General features: G+C 34.6%; 1 protein-coding gene across 3 annotated transcripts; it reads right to left on the bottom strand.

Annotated features, from left to right (window-relative positions):
• Window positions 1-1,426: 1,426 nt before the first annotated feature.
• LOC149815909 (eukaryotic initiation factor 4A-10-like) lies at window positions 1,427-9,109 on the bottom strand. 3 transcript variants are annotated; one of them, XR_016427817.1, is made up of 6 exons: window positions 8,742-9,048; window positions 3,224-3,293; window positions 3,019-3,125; window positions 2,496-2,926; window positions 1,568-2,332; window positions 1,427-1,467 (listed from the first exon to the last, which is right to left on the bottom strand). XR_016427817.1 is itself a non-coding variant. In XM_089988323.1 (6 exons), the coding sequence occupies exons 3-6, from the start codon at window positions 3,289-3,291 to the stop codon at window positions 1,697-1,699; spliced, it is 1,242 nt and encodes a 413-aa protein (XP_089844449.1). In that variant the 5' UTR covers window positions 3,292-3,293; window positions 5,995-6,069; window positions 8,742-9,028; the 3' UTR covers window positions 1,427-1,696. The 3 variants fall into 3 exon arrangements, 2 of the variants coding, with proteins under 2 accessions (XP_089844449.1, XP_089844448.1); XM_089988323.1 differs by adding an exon at window positions 5,995-6,069 and having other exon boundaries at window positions 1,427-2,332; window positions 8,742-9,028; XM_089988322.1 differs by having other exon boundaries at window positions 1,427-2,332; window positions 8,742-9,109.
• Window positions 9,110-23,997: the final 14,888 nt, after the last annotated feature.

Here is a 23,997-nt window from a genome sequence, read left to right as displayed (position 1 = left end):
TCGCCAGACAACTCCACACCGAAGGTTCCCCACCAGGTGACTCCACACCGAGCTCGAGTCTCTGGCCGACATTCTCACCTCCGACCGGTCATCATCGTTGAGCTCTCTCTTTCTCTCTATATATATCTGTGCGTGCTAGGATGGCAAGGAAACCCAGCGTTCTCTCTCTCTCTCTCTCTCTCTACTGTAGGGTTTGAAGAAGGCTCTGTTACTCGTTATCTTTCGTCTCTCTTAGCGTAAACCCATAAGAAACGAGGGCAAAGGCTCTGTCACCCGATCTCCCTCCTCTTTCTCTTTGTCTCTGTTATAGGTCAGTGGTTAGAAGTAAATTCTAACTATTTTCAATTTTGCAAATCAAACACATGATAAATTCTTCAATAACTTTTTGCCCAACATCTTAAAAAACGCAAGGGAATTTCTTCCAGTGACAAAAACTTCAAGAAGTTTTGATCTTTCATGGAAAAATGTTGAACCGGCATCCCTTCCTGCCACGACGGAAACAAATATCCAAACATCAGGGATTCATGACGGAAAGATGTCATGATGCCATCTACCACCCTAGCACATTTCCAACTATGTTTTTCTTCTTTTAAAGGCAAGCTGCGTTAGGTAGACCCTACCAGATATGTTAAGCATGTGGCAGAGGGATTCGAACATGGGCCTTCAGCTTGGCACATGGGATCCCATATAGGTGGTGACATTTCCAACTATGTGCTTGCCCATTTGTCTTAAACATGACAGGAAGGGATGACAGCTCCGCACTTTATATGAAATCCGCATAAAACAAACCTTTAAGCCCCATTTGTTTCGTGGAGCCGATGGCCTTCCATGGGAAAGTCCTTCTAAACTCATCATTTTCATGAAATTGCCTTCATAAGGGGGTGGCATGAAACGATGCAGATTTGATTGCTGACCAAATTTTGGTGTGGGGTCCACGTCAAATAATTTTTGCATTGGGTTGGCAGTGGACTGGAGCCGGGAATAAGGTCTCCACCCTTACTCCATCTCAAAATTTTATCCTTCGTCTTGCTAAGGGTTTTAATTTTAATTTTCATCTTCTGTTTAAATGGGGGCGAACCAGGGCTGGCTTATTTTTTTGCCACTTTTCGCCGCTGTCACCTTCCGCCGTTAAGAGAAAAGAATAATGAAAGATTACATGGCCGGGAAGGAGCACTTTTAGACTGTGAAGTAACACCACATTTTGCATGGTGAAACTAAGACGAACTAAATTTGTTGGACTGGTCGACAAAGCTGCAGGATAGTAAGCACTGTGTAGAATGAGATAACCCCAAATCAATACCTTTCCTTTTTTTGGGGGGGGGGATAATCCAAGGGGGAAAAAACCCATCAAAATACATGGTCGGCATTCTCATACCACATACTAAATTCTATGGAAGACGTGTCCGAAACCGCTACAAAATCTGAATTCCAATAAACAAAACCTTGCATTCAATTGCATCAGTATCCCTTCAAAAAAAAAAAACAGAAAGGAACAGGAAGCATGAAGGATCCAGCATATAACAATAACAGTAATGACAATAATATAAAAAAAAGAAAAAAAAATCACCTTTGTGCCAGTTCATGCCTACTCAATATCCAATACTTCAAAAGGCCGCAAAAACAGACATAAAAGGACTAGAATCAAGAGCCAAAAGTAACAAGCTAACGACTCTGATTGGCAGCTCATCTAACTGAATCAAATAAGATCAGCAACATTGGCGGGTAGCTCCTCGATGACGACATTGTAGAACCTCTGTATGTCTCCCAGCATCCTCTCGTCATCACGAGAGATAAAGTTTATGGCGACACCCTTCCTTCCAAATCTACCACTTCGACCAATTCGGTGGAGATAGTTCTCCGGCTGCGTAGGGAGATCATAGTTGATCACCAGAGAAACCTGTTGGACATCAATCCCACGAGCCAGGAGATCTGTGGTAATCAGGACACGAGAAGACCCAGAACGGAATTCCCTCATAATGATGTCACGGGTATTCTGATCCATGTCTCCATGAGTTGCAGAAACTGTATGATCTCGGCTCCTCATATTGTCAGTAAGCCAGTCGACCTTGCGCCTAGTGTTCACGAAAATGACACTTTGTGTGATTGCCAGTGTTTCATACAAATCACAAAGAGTATCAAGTTTCCATTCCTCTTTATCAACATTCACATAAAATTGCTTGATTCCCTCCAGGGTCAGCTCATCTCTCTTCACCAATATCCTCACCGGCTTGTTCATAAACTTTCTGGTTATTTCTAATGCTTCAGGTGGCATAGTGGCTGAGAAGACACCAACCTGAATCTTCGAAGGAAGCAGTTGAAATATATCGTATATCTGAAAAAGAAAACTCCAAGCACCAAAACAGTTATCCACTACAATCTATTTCTCATACCATGAAACAAAGAAAACAACAGGTGAAGGAATGGCAGTTCCATGCAAATAAAGAGCCATTTTAAAGAACAATGATAGGTGTTTGAGAAATATATTAAATGTTCACCTGGTCCTTGAAGCCACGGGAAAGCATTTCATCAGCCTCATCAAGTACAAACATTTTAATGTTGTCAGCTCGAAGAGACTGTCGCCGTAGCATGTCAAAAACACGGCCAGGAGTCCCTACAACAACATGAACCCCACTGGAAAGGATGCGCTGATCCTCACGTACGCTTGTACCACCAACACAAGCATGGACCTTGACACCCAAGTAGTCACCAAGGGCTCGCATAACCTTTTCAATCTGTTGTGCCAACTCCCGAGTAGGAGCAAGAACTAAGGCCTGACACTCAACTAGGTTGTAGTCCAACTGCTGTAAGATTCCAGAACAGAATGTCGCAGTCTTTCCTGTACCAGATTGTGCTTGCTGAATAACATCTAGGCCCTTGCAGAAAGGCACAATACCTCTCTGCTGAATTGCAGAGGGCTTTTCGAAACCTAGTAAGAATTGGCAGGCAATTCAGCATCAAGAGGTTTGATTTACTAAAACCGATAGGTGTGAGCGAAGCACTAATAAAAACAAGATGTACCATATGCATAAATGCCCCTTAGAAGGTTCTCCTGCAGACCCATGGAATCAAAGGAATCATGAACCTCATCATAGGATGCAAAAAATTCGTCTCCATCACCCGCAAGCCTGAAAGAAAGAAATGAATAAGAAAACAGAATCTGAAAGTATCCAGTTGAGAAAAACATGTACCATAACGAAGACTATAAACAGAATGGGGAACTCACAGTTCACTCATCCTTGTATCATACTGACGAGCATCAAACTGTGATCCTTCTGGAGCCAAACCTGCCATGACTGAACAGAACAACGAACCAAAAACCAACTGAAACAGGTATTTCAAATGAAAACTGGATCTTAGCAAGCCAGTTCCAGTATTTCACAAAAATAAATAAATACTGGCCAAGGCACCTAGGTGGTAGGGCCCTATTCTCTTTTTTTCTCCTGTGTGTGTGTGTGTGTGTGTGTGTGTGTGTGTGTGTGTGTGTGTGTATATATATATATATATATATTGTGCTTTATGATTTGTGTATATGCATGACTTTAGAATTTTGTAAATTTACTGTACTTTTTACTTTTTTGTCCCGACTAGGCCAACTAGTCCTGCCCAAGGTTGTAAGTACCGTAATGGGTCGGGCCCACAAGTTAGATATGTATCATTTTGTATTGTATCGTAACAACTTTTAAAAAAAAAATAATAGCACATGAAACGGTGATGAATTTCACAAAATACGACCATAAAATTACATATAAAGCATTTATGTCTCTATGAGCTGCAGAAGACATCATCAAACAATGATGAATTGCATAAGATACAACTATAGTATTACATATCAAAACAATTATGTGCTGTGAATAGCATACATAAGACATCGAACACTAAATAATCAAGATAATATGCTATAAATGGCAATCTCACAAGAAAAATGCAAACTATGAAATAATATGCACATTAAATAACAAATTTAAGCTAATAATTCACAAGATTCATAATAATGTGTGTCATCAACATCATCCTTTTTTTTAAAATCTCTATAGATTACTCTTAAGCTCTTTAGGGATGAATATAAACTAGCCCCAAGGGGCCTTATATGTTTTAAAAAAAAACTGAAATAAGTGCACTGAAACTACATGTATAGTGTATCTTACGATACACCATATATCAGTGTATCGTAACAAACAGGTGCATATCATAAGATACTGGGGTGTATCGCAGGATATACACTCGTATCGAGATATGAGTCGATATGCACCTGTATCCTGTATCGAGATACGGGTGTGTATCATATCAAAAAACCCCATAGAAACAATACGTATACTACAACATTGGTCCTGCCTAGGCGCTGACTAGCACTTTTGACTGCATAGAGAAAGACTATTTGTTACCCTAGTCATTTAGATCCCAGAAATTAAAAACTAACAATCTTTGCATACACAGAAACCAAATGCAATCATGACATCATTGAATCCCTGGTTTCTGTCTTGCTGCTTAGTGAGCCTCTTAATTAATGCAATAAGATGATGGTCATGATTTCATAGATACAATGCTCTGAACGTATTTTAACAACCAAATTATTTTATCTGAATGACATTGTCAAACCAAAAAAGGTTATTATCCCTTTCTACCTGCAACTACTTGGTTTTTATTAACAAGCATGCATCACCAACATGCATGACACAATTAAAATAGAAGCTTCTAGTAAAGATTGAGAAGTTCAATTTTCTTCCCTACAGATTCTTGAAATAACATATTGAACACTCATAAGCTAGAATCAACAAAGATGATTTACAACATGTTCATACAGATACAGCAGCAAATATGCAAGGAGGTCTTGATGTAAACCTAAGTCACACGGACTCGGCTAGGGAGGCGCCGCACCCGAGTTGACACGCCCCGACACGGGTGCGGCTTAGGACACGGCCCGGTTTCGGTCAACGAATCGAGGCCGAGGCCATCCTCGTTTTGGACTCATCAATGTTGACCGAGTCCAAAAATGGCCATTTTTAGGGTAAAAAACAAAAAAAATGATCTTTTTATATATTTTTTAAATATATATATAGCATGAGTCTCAAACATAAGCCCCAGAAAAAAATAGGGGGGGGGGGGGGGGACCCCCCTTTCTGCATGGGCAAGACTACAATTTGCAAAGTTTGTAAAAACACTCGTGCGGGTGCCAAACTTTAGAGGACAATATCCACATATATGCACACACTGGATATATTATTATATATATATATATATATATATATATATATTTTTTTTTTTAAATTGCGCCGCACCCGTGTCGCAACCACATCCATGTGACATAGATGTAAACATATTTCATCATCTCTTAACAACTGAAAGGTTTTACGCCACTATCATGCTATTGTGGTCTTTCCAATCAGTTTGCACCAACAAGGATGTTTTATCAAAAAATGCATACAGTAGATGAACTCACCAAAAAAAAGTTTTGACAAAAATGATGTGATGTATACCTTTTTTTTCCTAAATAAATAAACTGTGATTGCTGATTCTAATTATTTTAAGCTACCACCATGGAATGTGTACATGGTCTATGTACAAAGAAGTCCACTTGCATGTATGTGCATTGTGTTTGTGTTGCCCCCCAACCACTGGTAAAATACCATGTGATGTATTGCAGTTGTTGTGACAACAAAGGCTTTTTTGGTACATCCTTAAAATAATCACAACATATTGTAATATATAACAGTTTTGCTTGTAGCTTTGTAACTTAAGAAATTTGGAAAGAAGGTTGTAATATAGTTTTGAAGCATTTACAAATATATTGTTTGTGATGCCGAGTGCAACAATATTAAATACATCAGACTTTGAGAATTTATGGCACACCCAAAAAGGCTGGAGAATTTGTCAACATCCATGAAATGAAGTGGGCAAACAGAGGTTTCATAATTTCCAAGGTATAAATGAAAGCCATCATCAAATCCTTAATGGAAACACAATTTATGAAAGAATTATAAATTTAAAAGACTTTACTGTAAAAAGCGTGACTGGATGAACTTTGACTGGACAAGATTGTCAAAATGTCAATCCTCTCAACAGGTTCTTAACCTATAAAAAATTCAATATAAGAGAATTACTGTTGCATTCCCCATTCTTAATAAATTTAAATAGTTAGATAATCAATAACTCTGAAAGTCTTGTCAAGCAAGGCAAAAGAAGCCTCTGAAAGCATGAAGGACGTCCACTGACTTCTCAAATATGTAGAACAATGCATTCAAGTTCTAGTTGCAAGAAAGTCAGCAAGAACCCGTCAAATAGCATCACAGCAAACAATAAACAACAAAAACATGATAAACAATGTTCAAGTAAAGAGACACTCTCAATGCAAAGCAACACTAAACAAATGAAATTCACAGGCAACTCTATTGCTATTGGTCATACATGGTACATTAGCATATGATTAGCATCTATGGAGTACATGTGCTCCAGAAAGTACATATCATCTAATGTTTCTAAATTGATCTTTAACTTCTACAACATCCACCATCCTTCGCCATTTAGCAAAACTCTTTTCTTATAACACTAGATCAAGATTGATGCAACCATAAAAGGGCCTAAAAATTCTATCATATAGTCCGCAACAAATGCAGGGAAAGGAAAATCGGATATGTCTAGTGCCTCCACATCTGTCAATTTGGAACACAAGTAAACATCAGCATTACAGCAGGTATGGACTAATCAAATTCCTCTAGTTATTGAAGACATTATGATATAAAATGGTCAATGACCATCCTTTCTCCAGTATCCTTTGTTGTTATACACTGTTTTTAATGGTAAGCAACAAAAAGAGGAGTTGTATTCGCTATTCATCATTCTATGGTGTCTTAGAGGGATTAGAAATTTCGTAAAGTCCAGCTTCCATCATACAATTTGTTAGAAGAAAAAATGTTCAAATTTGCAAGCTATACTAAGATTCAAAAATAAAATTAGACAGCTATGTCACATAGGTGAGTGTGCGGATGCAGGTGTGCTGATGTGGCACTTTAAAAAAAGTTGGGTGTGGGGAGGATATATATATATATATATAACTAAACTTGGTTAGGATTAACTGAATCTACTTTTGGACAGAAATGGACCTCAGTGTGGTTGACTTCACCTGACCCAAAGGAAGCCATGTCCAAGTGTCGCACCCGGTACGGGTGGGACGCAGATGTGGTGCCCTATTAGAAGAGTCAGTGTTACATAGTTAGATAGACTACATTTTATAAAAAAATAATTGAATGACCTTTCCTATCTTGGTCATGATAACACATTCCCGCAACGGAAGGATAGAAGGAAAACGATCCAATACTTTGACAAAAAATTGCAATTGTTTGGCATAGCTGATGCAAGATCGCCAATATCATACATTACCATCTGAGACAAAACTGTAACATTTCAAGACCACTCAACCCTAGAGTAGAGGGTTCTGATAGTGCCTGACTGTCAAATATAGATGGCAGCGTGATCACAAAGCGATAAAAGAACACATAATGGCAGAGCATTTAAAGATCATAACTTACTAACCGATTTGGCTTCATAAGAACAACATTGGATACAAACTACAAAACATTGAACAACAACAACTACGCCTTCATCCCAAAACAATTGGGGTGAGCGATATGAACCAAAAAAGAAATTCATTTTGGGTCTTCCACATGAATCCTTTACCTCCAATCATTTCTATCCAATGCCATGTCCTCGGTGAGGTTCAAAGCATTCATATCCTTTCCTATCATCTCCATCCAAGTCTTCCTAGGCCTACCCCGACCTCTTTTAACTAATATATTTTCCCATTTCTCCAACCTTCTAACTGGAGCATCATTAAGCCTTCGCCGAATATGTCCAAACCACCCTAAACGATTCTCTCGCATCTTATTTTCAATGGGTGCAACACCTACCTTCTTGTGAATATTTACAGTTTTCATACACACGTGTGTGTGTGTGACACAGATAAAGTGCTAGGAACCGAATCCTTTAGTCCAAAAGTCAATTTATATGCCCTATATGATAAAAGAGTAAATTCACCAAAGCTCAGAAGTTCATTACTCCATTCAAGGCAGCTGAAATCTTATAATCTCAAACCTTAATATCGAATCACATTTTTAATTTTGGGAGTTGAAACTTGGTGAACAACCATTGTGATTGTGAATAAACACATAGGAGAGATTCAAGGATTACACGTATAACAAAATCTTATACTAAAAACGAAAATAACGAAAACCAAGCAGGTTTTGGGATGCAACACATTTCACAGCACAACGTAAACGGATTCTAACACGTATTTAGCATGTGCTTTCCCCAACGTCCTCCTTGCAGCAGTCCGGAGTCTTCTCTCCCCAAATGAAAGATCAGAAAATTTTGAACCAAATCAGCATCATTGCGGCATCAAGTCACAAATCGCAGATGCCAATCAAACCATCCAAAGCAAAAAATAAGAAGTTACATAGCAAAAGAGTGCTTCAACGAGGGGGGAAATCACGCAAATAGCAATCAATCGCAAAGATCGAACAACTACTAATTTAGAGATCTTTCACGGCCAATTCATATATAAAACACAGATATCGTGCAAAACTATCGGATCGCATCCGAAAAACTGCACAGAGAGAGTGAGAAGATTTTTTTTTTTCAGAAAAGAAAAATGTGAGATATTGACATCCTATGAGAATCATCCATAAAAGCAACAACAACAGCAACAAAAATCAGAAACCCTAACCGTAAGGATCGATAGAAGGCAATACCAGTAAGAGTGTGTGAGGAACAAAGGCAACAGCGACGATCGGCGAGGCGACTGTGAGAAATCGAAGCGTACGGGACGCAGATAAGACTTCTCTCTCTCTCCTTTCCTTCCCACAGTCTCTGCAGGAAGGTAGGAGATTATGATGATCGCAACAAGAAAGGAAGGAGGAAGAAGCAGCGAAGAAGGCGAAAGCGATTTTGGGGGTAAGGAAAAAAGCCCAAAAAAAGCAGAGAGGCGAAGTGTTTGGGCAACCTCACCCTTCCTACTATTTATTTATTGCATGGCTCAAGTCCCAACCCCCACAGTCCACTGCCCTAATTTGCGCGTGTTCCGTTTTTAATAAGGAGTTTTCCATACAAGTCCCCCTCATATAGCAAAATAGTCCAAAAACATCCTCTTCTTTATCCCAATTCTCACACAGCTTCAGCTTCTCCTCGTAGGAAGGAACCCTTGCAGCAGAGGTGTCAACGGGGCGGGTTTACGCGATCCGATTCGAACCAAAGATCTAGGTATGCTGATAAATAATAAGACTCGATTAAAACCCGGGTCTGGATCCGAATATTCGATTAATACACGGACCCCAGGTATAATTTGTGAAATTTTATATCGGACCCAGGCCTGACCCGAGTTTCGATTAAGTCCCACAAATTTTCAATGTAAAAATGATAAAAAAAATCCATGTCTGGTTTACGTAATTCTTATCAAGTCTGGGTATGGTTTTTCTTATAGTGGAGCTGATTAGATCGATCAGAGTCCAGACTCAATATCATACCCGAAAATTTGGTCAAAGTTTGGTTCTACCTAGATTCGAACCAAACCCGACCCATTGACACCCCTATCTGTCACTGGTCAGGTTTGACCCAATGTTGTCATCATCATCACGAATCGGCTGATTTTTAATAGTATTGGTAAAAAACCGGTTCACGAATGGACCAATTCGGGGTTTTTTCAAATAAACCGGAAAGAGTACTCAAAAATAGATTCTAATAAATTTTTAATATTATTTTGAGATTTTTATGACGTGTCGACTGCTAGTTAAAAGTTAGCTGATTGAAGGTTTTAGAATCGGTATTGACTGATTCACCTGAATCATTGTCAAACCGGCCGATACGATTTTGACAGCATTGGTTTGAATGGACATCATGGCTGAATCAATTTTTAAAACAATTCAGAAAATCAGTCGATTCGGACTCTGAACTGAATAAAATATTAAATTAATACAAAAAAATTATTTTTAATCCCTTCTACAAATATTAAAAAATAAGCCGGATACCAATTTTTAACCGAATCGGCCGATTAGCAACGATATTGACAACAATGGTTTGACCCCATGTTGACCCAGATGGATTTTGATAGGATCCAAGTTCAATAGTATTAGGGCTCCTAGCCTTCAAGTGATATATATAGATCCAAGTATGATTACAAAATTTCACACAAAACTCAGGTTTGATTAAGGCTGTCAATCAGTCGGGTCTAAATTTGAGTATTCACCCGACCCGAGTCCAAATCTTAGGGCCAAACTTTTGAAGATACGAAATTCAAAAGTTTTAAGTATGGGTCAACAGTTTTAAACCCGACTGCACTAGGGTTCGGTTATAAGCAAAGAGTTAAATGATCAGATATCTGATCCAATCAATAATGATTTGGGTCACATACCCGATTCACGTACATGTATAACTTGCATTAAAAAGGGAGAATAATGAGACTTGATCTCTGTCTTCTATCTTGAAAAGCACAATGCACAACCGCTAGGCTAATAGCATATGTATATTAGTTAAGTGGAGCTTAGTTTGATCCGACGCGTCACTAGTCGGATCCATTTAGATAATGATAATGGATTTCAGAATTGAAAAACTAAATCGAGTCGAGTATGGGATCTTTATTTTTCTTACCAGATGACTATCCGATCCCAGAGAAATGGGAACATGCTAAATGGGCAATGTTTGAATTTTTCAGTTTTTTTTTTTTTTGGAATTTATGTGTTCAGTATGATTGATTTATTAGAAATCGGCACTTGGATCATACATTTTGGATGAAAAAAATGGTATTTGGATCTTCAAAAAAAAATTCCCATGGGTGGAAAAAAAAAAGTTGAAGGCTTCTTAGAGATTTGTGATAAGAGTAGTAGACTGATATGGAAAAAAAAACCTTATGATTGATTAATTTCACAACAAATACAGTCTCATTACATACCAAAATGCAGTCTCAATACAGGCATATTTGATCCAACCTGATTCGGGCCTTGTATGGTCTGATTTGGATCGACTCATTTGTTCATGGCAAATGGTGACGAAAGCCGTTTCTTCTAAAGATTGAGAAATTCAAGAATTTGGCTCAAACCCAAACGGGTCCTTGAGCGGTAAGAATCCGAATTATCTTCCTAGATCCACTTGTTAAAGTTGGACATTGAGCCCACCACTTAAAGGCACTGGCACAAGCTGAACCTGGGATGAAAGTGTCAGCACCTTCTCCCAAGCCCGCTGCCACAACATCCCATATTACTAATAGATAAAAAATCAATAAATTTCCTAATACATTAAGTCAATAAATTCCGTTAATATCCTAATAAATAAAAATGATTGAATGGAAAGAACATAGAAATTGTCACTCTTATAAAGACCCAAGAGGTTTGGCTTAGTGTGATGGGGCCTAGATCGTTTGACGGACAGTGTCTAGGTTCAAATCCCATGGGCATCACCCTCCTGCGTAAGCTGAAGCTTGGCGACTCTATAGCATCCAAGCGTAAGCCCTCGGAGTTTTACATTGACAGGACAGCAACCGTAATTTTGGCAGGCTGAGCCCGGCTAGGTCTTTGCGATTGGGGCAGTTTCTCTGAGTAAAAAAAAAAATCTCACTTCTAAAGAATTCCGTGTACCACAATCTTTATTACTACTATTATTAATTCATTAAGTTAATAAATTAAGTCCCAAGTCCACTAGTTTTGGAAATTTTTAATACATTAAGTCAATAAATTCTTTTAATGTCCTAATAAATATAAATGATTGAATGGAAAGAACATAGGAAAGAATGTCGTGTACTGCAATCTTTATTACTAATATTATTATTTTTCTTGTTTACTTTCACGAGTTAGATCAAATATCAAATTGTGTTGTTGATGGGGTCCAAAATGTACCTCTTGCCTATGCCTTGCATGATACCGCGCTGGCTCAGCCTGTTGTACTTACGGTCTTTGTTCATGTCGTTGTAAAACTCTGAGGACTTACCCCTCGACCCCTTTCGGCTTTCGCATGGGGGTGATGCCTATGGGATTTGAACCTAGACCACACACTCTAGGCCCATCCTACTATTCCAAAAGCTACAACTATTGTAAGTGTTAGGTTTGAATTCTAAGGGGTTTATACCCCGCTAGTGCAAGTAAGGCCTGTTTTTTGTGTGAATGGTGTTTTCATGTTTTGTTGTTGTGTTTGTGCTTGTGGGATTCAAAGCTTTGTTGAGTTTCACTTTTAAGTAGGGTTGATCGCTTTTGGGCTCTCTCTCTCTCTCTCTTTTCATTTAATGCTTCAAAAAGAGAGTAACTCACTCTCTCTTTTTTTTCTCACAACACCCAAGAAATTTGCATATTTTCCCCTTTCAAACTCGTTATCAAGAGTTACCAAAAAAATATATTAAAGTCTTCATATGTAGCATCAGGTCCCACTCAGTAACTTTGTTCAAGCCACATATCTCAGCAACCTGAAATGCAGCTCTTTCAGCTTTCATTGTTTATTTAAGTAACTCACCAAGTAGTGTAGGTCATTTGAACACATCATATTGGTGACTATGGAACCCCAAGCAGCTAGCAACCAGCTAAAAAATTATACTTACAGCCCTTCAAAGGTGGTGATGTTCCCAAGCTCCTTAGGGATCTGCCCAGACATACGGTTCCCAGAGATTGACCTAAAACAGTTAGACATGTATCATGGAGGACACAAATAACAAATTATTTTTTGTCTAGAGTTATCAAGCATGATAAGATGGTGTCCATTAAGTTATCGGCCGGTTCTCAAAAAACAAAAAAACAAAAGCATGATCAGATGGTGCCTGATCACCCATTTGATCTCATAGATGGAAAAGGCAAATAGATGCTGTGCAATTGCCTTCCAAGATGGAGACAAACATGGTGACACAATGGGGCAAATTTTCGAATAATAATTGTGGAAAGCAAATAGAAGCACTCTAGCATATATGCTCATGAATGAACCCATGATATGATTTTTCCACCTTCACAACCAAGGGGTTGCAGTCATGGATGTCAATGGATAGGATTTTGTCTGATATTTGATAGAATCTGATTTTATTTAGTCGGATTTGGTAAGCCAAAACAATATCCAATTATAATTGGATGTGGATGTGATTTTGATTTTTTGCTACTGAATCGGAAAAATATTAGGATTTGATGGATATCTGAATCCGATTACATGTTAAAAAATGGTTGCAGTTTAAGCTTTTCATCATCCGAATCTGATATCTGGATTTGATGGATATCCAAATCTCATTACATGTAAAGAAACTGTATGTGGGATGAGTTTTTCACCATCGGAATCCAAAACTGGATTCTGATCTGTTTAGCAAACATTTGATTAATCAGATCGTTTATTGGGCACATCCGATCTGAATCCAAACTGTTTACATGCCTAGTTGCAGTGTTGCTTTCCACATTTAGGCTGGACTTGATAACAACAAATAGACTGGGGATATATGTTTGAAGGTGGATAATCAACATCACAAGTTATTTAGGGATAGAACTGCTTCCATGAAACAGTAGAGAACAAAACATATAGGCATAGCTGGAGGTTTCATTATGAAAGAAAAACCATAGGCATAGTTAGAGGTTTCAAAAACCACTTGTGGTTCATCAAACCAATGCATAGTGCAGATGCAAATGACAGAACAAACACATAAGGCCTAAATAGTAGCTAGGACTTACATGCATATATTTCTGTATTTTATTTATTCATTTTTATGCATAATTCATAGAAAATTTGCATTAAAACCCCATTTTTATCGTTAGTTTTGAGAAACTGCATTAAAATAAAAATTAGCAGAAAATTGCCAATTTCAAAGTTTGCCCTGCATTTTTCAGTGTTTTATTTAATTTAGGAGTTTTTAATTTATAGTTTAATTATATTAGAAGAGTAGTTACTAATTTTAATTAGTTTAGGAAAAACCTCTTTTGAAAAATATGTTTTTGAGGAAGACTTGCTTTAAAATTAAAAAAAAAATGGACTTTCATAGAAAATCATATTTTGACTTAATTTTTAATGCATAGTATAGTCATCAGATGAACGTGATTATGCTTTTCTGTGAAAAATGAATGTGAATGCTTTAGTTGTCATAAACTTGTATGTCATATTTACTTGAAAATCATGCAGGTATATAGTATGTTGAAATGGTCAAATGAGATTTTGACCTATTTATCAAATGCAATATTATGCAAATGCATATGTTATGATTGTAAGAGACTCTTATATTCTGACTTGTTTAAAAATCATGTGCATATGTGTGTTTCATGTTGGACATGGTCAATGGGATTTGACCTACTTAATTTATGCAATTATATATGAATTTGATTGATTATTATTCATTTACGTGAATGAATGCCATGCATGTGAATGAATGAATGCCATGAATGTGAATAAATGTTATATTGTAGATTCTCTGGACCTTTATTTTATAAATGATGATAATCACATTTTGGTTGTATCATTACAAACTTGATTTGTATTCTTTAAGTTTGGTTTTAGGTTCCATACGGGCACGTTGTTAATGCCCTACCACATTACAAATATCACCCTTGAAGATTAGAGTGAATGATGGATTGTTGCTTACTCAAAGGAATACCATTACCTATTATGATCCCTGGGGAGATCTAGACTTTATTCTTTTTCAGACTTGTAAACATTAAACTTCTATTCTTGATTATTACCATTTCAATTTGTAAATATTTTGAAATAAGATAAACTCGTGGATGTTGTCTTTCCTTTTATGCAATAATTAAAATATAATTACAAATTTCAACTTTTATGCAACTCCTCAACTGTGTTAACCCTTAAACAAATTTTGTTTTCCGCTTTTTTATATGTGATTTCTTCTAGAGTAATAACCTCAATCAGGTTGAGTCTGCGAATGGTTTTGTATTGTATTTGATATTGTGAGGCTAATATACGTTCACGCTTGCGCTCAGGGGGGTCATCTAGTATTTAAAATGGTTGAAACATTGTTTTAGATGAACTCATTAATACATTACTTTTGAGAGTCATGTAAAACTTTATAACAAATAAAAATTGTTAAATTTTCTCAAAATTTTGGGCTTTGTGAAAAGTTTTAAAATATTAGGTTTTTTAGAGACATTACATATTTTCAAATTCATAATGTCTTCCATGTATTGATATTGATAAAATACATCAATGATTCATCATATGTGATCTAGTAAGAGGATGTGGATATCCAAGAAGACTTTATCATAGAGGAAAGGATAGTTAAAATTTTGGATCAGAAGGAGCAAGTTGTGAGGATGAAAACCATTCACCTGGTAAAAGTACGTTAGCAATATCATGGAATTGAAAATTTTACGTGAGAACCAGAAGCCAGTATGAGAGAAAAATACCCCAATTTGTTTGAATAATGGTTGTAATGAATTTCGATGACGAAATTCTTTTAAGAAAAAAATGATGCAATAACCTCACATTTTAATAAATTCATTTAACAAAATAAATTTGAATTTTATGTGCATTTATAATTTGAATTTAGTTCTTGATTATTCTTGTTTAGTTTAATGCTCGGTTTGAGGCTGAGTTTATACCTATGTCGAATTTACAGTGAAAGTGAAATTCGATTTGATTGTGAATGTGTGAATTCAATTATAAATGAAATTTCAAAGTGAATTTAACTTGAATTTAGCTTGTGTTTAGTTTAGAATTTAATTAACATCGAATTTGGATTGGATTTGGATAAAAATTAGACCTTTGAATGGATTTGGGAGGGAATTGTATCCACTAGGTGAGACATCCCTCCAAGTGGGCCCCACTTGAATCTATATACCTACATGGCATATGTTTTAGTTGAAATTTTTGAAACCATGGGGTCCAAAACTGTTCAAAATTTATGTAAAGCAGCCACAATAAATTATTTTTAATTTTCAGCTGAAATTAGATCAAAAGTCTATTTTTTGTTGGGTTTAATTATAAACATGTTATTGTATGCACAATGATTTTATTAGAACTTTTTTTGAAAATTCTCTGGTTGGTCCATGTTTGCAAAGTTGTTTTTGAATAATTCTGTTATGGAGACAACAAATAGCCTTTGGTTTCAAGATTTTTATTTTTTCATCCGTAATGATTTTGGGGCGGGGTTTTCTCTTGCGTATCAGTAACATATTCATGAATCTCTAGTAAAAATTTAGAATTTTTGTTTACTATGGCTGAATCACGGTTGATGTTACAACAACGTGTAAAATTTTGTCTTTTTAGTTTTGCATAAATTAGTTTTGATAAATAACATGTTAATGCATGATTTTCTATATTGTTATGGTTTATTATTTATGTTATTGATAGCATGAGAATATATGCTTATGAAGTCATGCTTCTGATGAAGAAATATGACCACAAAGTGCATGTATGCCATGGTTAGGTCCAAATGAATTAATAATGCTTGTTATTGATGTGTTTAATGTTATGGTTATGGGCACCCAGTTCGAGATGTGATGCAGAATATGCCAATGACACTTTGTGAATGTGTAGCATGTGGTTTGTATATCTGTTTTTATGATGTTTATGCAAGCATATGTGTTGGCTCTGATGTGAGCCTGAGGTTCAGAGAAACCATTATGGTGCCTTAACTGCACTAAGTTGTGTGTTACATAATTTGGGGTTGTGCAATAAGACATGAAAGTATGCATGCACAAAAACTACTCGTGGTTGGGTTTGCGGTTTTGTTAAACCCTTAAGGTGCTACAATTTATATTAAGAAATAAATTAACTAATGCATGCACACATAACCTTAAACTTGGGATTATGTGTGTCATTTTCTTGAATTTTGGTCAAGCAATAAATAAACCAATGAATGCACACATAACCTTAAGTTTGAGATTATGTGTACCATTATCTTGGTTTCTGGGTATACCTAAAATCTGATATATATTACCAGATACTCAGTCTACCCTAAAGAAGGTAAATGGTACAAACATTGTGAGACCGTTATATTTTTTTGTTAGAGCTATGTGTTTCACTTGGTCTCTAGTCTCCACAGCTAGAGGATCAGAAATATCAATTTGTTCTAGATGGTAGATCCATGCCTTTTGCAGAAGTCTCTAGATACATCCTATTCTGGTTTGGCCTCTGGAGAATTCTCTTTTGGTCACTGACCGTTCCCTTTGGATTCAGTGTCAGCCAATCATTCGGATATTTATAATACATAGCATAATAGACTCCGTGTGGACTCGGCCTGACTCGTGGTTATACTTTGTGCATACCCGTAGGAGAGTTTAAATAAGAGAAACGTAAATGTTACAACTGATCTGCTTATTTTTATGCATTGAAACCTATGCTAATTATTGTAGATACTATAGAATGGTTATGATGTACAATTGTAAAGGTTGCACTTATTTGCCTGATGACTTAATGATTTTACTAGTGATGCATATGGTTTGTATGTGTTTTTGCACATGGTACCCTTATGTTTCTAGAATTATGTAAGTGTGTTATATACACTTGACACTGTGAATACACATATTACTACTATATGTCCTACCCAGATTGGTTATAGTCTGACCCCTATAATCTACCATTTTGCAGATATGGAATGATGAACATAGAGTTGTTGGAGGCTTGCTATGGGAGAAATCATGAACTACAAATTTTGGATTCCAGGATCACTACCATGAATAACATTATTGATTTTAAATTATGAATTATTTATGACAATTAGACTTATGGGTGATTAATTTAATTAAATAATTAAATAATTTTTTGGAATGAGAATGTTGGTTTGAATATCTATAATACATTCAGAATTTTAGTTAGTACGAAATAATTGTAAGGTCCCAATAAGGCCTTGCACCATTTCTTTTACAAAAAAAATTACTATTTTTCAATTTAAATTTTGGGGCATTACAATGTGTGTCTAGTAAAGTCACCCACAAGTATCACATAGTAGAATACACCTCCTTTAGACATGATTAGTGCTAGTCCCCAAACATTCAAATGTATCAATTCAAAAGGTTCTTTAGAAATAAAATGACTAGTTCTAAAAGGTAGTGATTTTATTTTGCCAGAATATAATCCTCATAAATCAATTCTTTTTCATTATAATTTTACATACTTGGATGTCCTAATCTCTTATGCCAATTTTCATTATCATTCTTTTCAACAAAATTACCAAAAGTTTGATTTGATAATTCTAATTTGTTCATATAGTAGAGATTGCTTCTTCTATGACCACACCCAATCAACATTTCGAGCTAAAAATCTTGTACCAAGCAACCATTACATAAAAAGGTAATTCTACATCTATAGTTAGTTATTTGATAAACTATGAGATTTAAATTTAGTTTGGGTATAACTTTAATGTTTGGAATAAAGAAATATTGGTCATTTTTCAAAGTAACAAAACTTTTGATTTTAAAGAGGTTCCATCAATGATGGAGACATTAGAATCTTTGGAATTATTTTGACATTCAAATATATGAACTCATTAGGAGTCATATGAAATGAAGCACCAGAATCAATAATTCAAGAAGTCTTATCGAGATCCACACAAGTAGAAATGATTGCACTGGAAAGAGAAGATTATTGGCTCTTGAGTAGTGGTATTAGAATCTTCATAAGTTGAGTAAACGATGCCTCAAACATTTTGGAGTTTTGATCAACACCACCTCTCTCGAATGATGACTCCATAGAGGCCACTTTCTTGTCTTCTCTTTTTCTTTTAAGGCAAAGAGGTTTGATGTGTTCCCGGTTCATTACAAAAGTGACATGACTTTCTTTTTTAAATCATAGTCATTGGAATTTCTTCTAATATGTAGAGGTTTGTATATTCTTATATGATTTCGGGCCTTGACATAGCAAGCAAAAATTCTTCATCTTTTGAAAAAGATGGTTTATTTAATATATTCTTTTCCATAGTCAATTATTCGGGTTTCAACTATGGTAGGAACACCCCCTTTATAGAGAAGAGCTAATTTGGAACCCTCAAACTCGGATCTAGGCTTATTAACAAATTGGTAAAAGTGCTATGTTTTGATTTGCTTTTCACGGAGCTCTATGTCATAGGAACAATGTTACTTGGGCTCTAAAAGAGTCAATTCATCCAAAAGAAGAGAGAGCACTATAGTATTCTCTTATGCTCATCTCTCCTTGGGTCATGGACCTCACTTTATTTTTGAGGTTACATATATGAGCTATATCTTTAAGACAATATACATCTTAAAGATACTTTTAAGCATCACTAGTAAAATCAAATTTTGTTAAACTAGAACATTTTTTTATGTTAACACTATTATGAGTCATCCTATGATTTTGGAATGACCTATTTTCTATTCTTTCCATCTCCTTTCATAGTCGGCAACGACTTTATGCATTTCTTCTCCTTGAAGTGTCACCTCTTTGCTATTCTCATTTTTTGAGAGAAAAAATTTGGTTCTTTTTCGAAGCCATCTACCAAACTTCATAGACCTTTTTTCAAAATTTTGTGTTTTACTATGGATGCTAACATCAAATAGTTAGTATGATCAAGTCTTATAGGAAAAGAGACAATGACTTATCTTTCATCTTTCATTAATTAAATAGAAGAAGAAAAAGAGATGAAAAAAAAAAGAAATAGTGAAAGCAAGATTCTTTAGGACACCATAAGTCTACGATCTCACGTTCACAGGAACAAACTTGATATAATCGCCAATACCGATGACTCTGATACCATGTAATAAGACAAGAGCACTCTCACAATCTAGAACTCAATAGGGTTTAAGCAAGGAACAAGAAAACCACTCACATAGCCCAATATGGGTTCAATCACACAAAAGACCACTACGGGTCAAGGCAAGCAACATAAAAAATAAGAACTCTTATTCATAAAATGCATACAAGATGCATACATTACAAAAGGGTGAAAACCCCATATATACACACACAAGAGGAAAGAGAGGGACTCCTCTAGCCGTTGGGGAGCTCCCAATGACTAGAAATCTTGCCGTTGAGACTCTCCAACAGCTCTATTGTGTCAAGGACAATAATTACCTTAACACAAAACCTAATACCAAAAACATAAAAATAAAAAAATAAAAGAAGAAAAAGAAAAGCAGAAATAAAAAGTTATTACAATATATAAAAAGTCCAAAATACCCCTAGAGGGTATTACCTATTATATTTACATAAAAAACTATCTATATAATAATCATACATTATATATATATATATATATATATATATGCAAGTATACGGTATGTTAACAGGGATCTCCCTAACGGCTATAATTATAGTCATTGAGAGCATCCCAACGACTGTATGGCTTCTTGTAATACCTATATAAAGTGGTTGAAACCCCCTTTTGTTCTTTAATATTTTTTTAAAGCATTCTATCTCAATAAAAGATTATTATTTTTATGTTTTGTGTATGGTCATTGGTGCCTCTTGTGATCTTGTGCATTTGCCATTAATTGGCTTGTGCATTGTCCTTTTATAGACTTGTACTTGTGCACATTTAAGCTCTTTGTAACCATTATATGCACTTGTATACTTTTGTATTGCCTTTGGCATTTGTATTGACCCTTGTAGGACTGGTACTTCTGCTTATGCATATTGTGGTTTGTTTTTCGCTTGATTTCATTACATGATATCAGAGTCAAGATATGGCCATCTTAGTATTTGGCTTCTAATGATGAATTTGTGATACTTTGATCATAGAGATAAGAGAATCTTAATTCGGTAAGTATTTTTAAAATATATTTTTTGCTTTTATTGCCTATCTCATGCATTTTGTATGAGAAAACATTTGCATATAGTTTTTTAAAAGTGAAAATTTATTAAAAATTGTTTGATTGTTATTCTTTTAAAATGTTTTTGAAATATTCTTTGTTTTTTGGTTGATCATGAGCACATGATTGAGCTCTTTTGAATGTTTTTATGTTTTCTTGATTTTTTCAAAATTTATTGTGTTTTTATCCCTATCTTGGACTTAGTTGAACTTCACATTGGTGTCGGTTTTTTAATCTTATTAAATAGTTTAAAATGATTTGAAATATCCTTTTTGTTTTGTATTTTTGTATAATGGTTTTTATCCACTCATATGATCTATTGAGACCTTGCTTAACTTGTGTTTGACCTTTCTTTGACATGCTCTTATATGTAACCTAGATACTTTATGTATTTGAAAAATAATAAGTTTATATGTTGTCGGTTCTTAGTGATTATGAGTATCTTATTATTTTTGTAAATTTGAGTTTGTATACATGATTTTTCCCTATTGATATATGATCTTTGAGATTGTCTTATTTTTGCATACACATTAATGAATAAGATTGTTTATTCGTGTATTAGGTTGTGAGCATGTTTTCTTCATACATGACTTGTTCCTTATGAGAATTATGCACTCATCCTTGTAGTTTTTATGTTAAAATATTCTATGAGGTGTATGAAGATATTTTAATGTGTTTTTTATTAGAATATTTATTTTGTGCTCTCTCATCGGCCCTTTATAGTGGCCCTTGTGATTGTGCCCATCTGTGGCTAGTATGTTTTTCCCTTGAAAGGTGTTTATGACCTAGGTTATTTTGTGAGTTCCTTTAATTTCACTTGAGTGATTTGCGCCCTATGTGATTAGTGTATTGTAATAAAAAATTTAAAGGTTTTGTGAAATTTTCTTTGGAGACCATAGTGGCATTTGAACCTTGTGATTATGTTATTCCTTAGACTCATGACCCTTTAGTGAATATTATCTTACATGTTTTATACCATGTTGCCTCACATGAGATTTAAGTATTATGCTTTTTGCATACTTGGTATTAATAAAACATTAATTTGTTAATTATGAGAGTTTTCTTTATGTATGCTCTTTACAGATTTTGTGAGTATGTCATTTGTTGTTCGCTTTTGTTCTCATGTATTTTATATCTATTGGTGGGCATTCTTGTTTGTAATTGAAGACTCACATTGGTGGGCATTTTATCTTGTCATTTGAATACATTTATTGCATGTTTTTACTTCAATTTTTTGTTATTTCACTTTATTTAAAACTTTTGTCCAATCAGTTCTTGTTTTTTTTATCCTTGGAATGTGTTTTTCAAGGCTTTCCTATTTGGCTGTTTACTTGACTTAGTTTCACTTTTTTATTTGATACATCTATTATTGTGTTCGGCCTTTTTTATGTGAGTTATGTAAACCTCGGTGTTGTAGAGCCAAAGATGTTTGTTGGGGGTGAGTTATGTGTGCACCTCTGTATTTTATCAATTTAGATTGTTGTTTAATGAGTATCATATTGGCACTTGTTTTGGCTTTGACTGGCAGTTGTTTGACTTCTAGTTCTATGACTAAGTTGAATCACCCAATTACTTATTTGCCCCTTGTTGTTTATTGAATGATCATATCAAACGTTATCAGTGATGACTCAACTGTTATTTGCTTGTGATCATATTGGTCTTTACACATTAAATCTCATATTATTGTAAAATTTATTGCTTTGATTTAAATATTCTTTTCAAATTTTCTTGCTTATTGACATCAATTTGTTTTCATTAGAGTATTTTTACCCGTCTTGTTTCTTCATTCTTCCTTATCATTTGAGTGATTTTTTCTTTAAATAAGAGATTTTGTTTTATTAGTTTTACAACCATAGTTATGGTGAGTTATGTGCAACCATTTTAGTTGATGGTATTGATTGCAATTTCACAACCATTTGTGAGGTGAAAGATATGCACCTTCTGTGGTTATAATTGGTATTTATTGTCAATTTAGATGGCTGGTATTGCTGGTGTATGGTTACTTGTTTGGTTATTGTTGACATTTGTATTTATCTCTTGTCTCATGCGCTGATGCACTTGAATTTTAAGGATGTTGAATTGAAAGTCAAAGAGGTGATTTCTTGTAGTGAGCAAACTATTGTTGAGATTTGCAAATATCATTTCTTTTGTTATGATTTGTTTTATGTAAATTTTTTAAAATATTTCCACATATTTTTTAATCTTTATCATTACCCATTTTCTCTTGCATGGAAAATGGTTATTCATTAAAAAAATTTCATGCATTATTATGTGCATTAAATATGCTTTAATTACATGTTGGATATATATGTTGATGATATTTAGATTTGTTCCATGATGGTTATCTTGTATTTTTTTATGAATTTAATTAATTCTTTTCTTTTTTGTGAGCTCCTTTGAGCTTTTGCATTTAATATACATGTTGTTGTGTTTTGATGAATTGTATCTCTATTTGAAATGCTTATCTAAGCCTTTGGGACATTATTGTAAAATTATTTATATCTTCTTATTTTATGTCTAATATGTGCTTGTGTTTTGAACTTTAGTGAACAAAATTATGCTATGTTCAAAATTTATGTTTTCTTGAAAAATATGTTGTTTTTATGATTATGATTGTCTAAATGAGAAATTCTAAAAAATTAATTTTGAAGTATATTTCTTTATGTCTATCTGAATGACTATTGTACCTTGCTTGAATTGTTGCAAATGTTTCTAAAAATTTTAAATTATTGATTAAGGTACATATCTTGCTTTTAAAATTGCTTAGTTTCTAATACCTTTATATTTTGTTATAAAACTTAACCATCCTCTCTTCATATATATATATATATATATATATATATATATATATATATATATATATATATATATATATATATATATATTCCTGTTCAAAATATATTTGTTTTGAAACTATATACATATGACTTATAACTATTTTTTAACTATTGTATTAAAATATTTTTTTTAAAAACTATTTAATTAGAATTTATTTCTTTGTGTAGTTGAAACTTTTGTTTTGTTTTCTCTGCATATTCTTAAAGATGATATGGGTTGAAAATTAATGGGTTGAAAATTAAATTATGTTTTTTATGATGAAGATAGTTGATGAGGCATTTTGTAAAGATTATCAATGAAGACTTTGATCCTTCTTCTTTTTTTCAAACTTTCAGTAATCACACCGTAAGTTTGAGGCAAAGTATTAAAATGTGTGTATATATATATTTAGGCTAACTGAAATATAAAAACCAACAAAATATATAAAGTGGTATGCACCGAGAATTTTCAT

Source organism: Nuphar pumila, chromosome 15 (genome assembly GCF_984573655.1).
Source record: "Nuphar pumila chromosome 15, dmNupPumi1.hap1.1, whole genome shotgun sequence".
Classification (NCBI taxonomy): domain Eukaryota; kingdom Viridiplantae; phylum Streptophyta; class Magnoliopsida; order Nymphaeales; family Nymphaeaceae; genus Nuphar; species Nuphar pumila.
The sequence above is the reverse complement of the archived record's forward strand: the minus strand, read 5'-3'. Positions and strand labels throughout refer to the sequence as shown.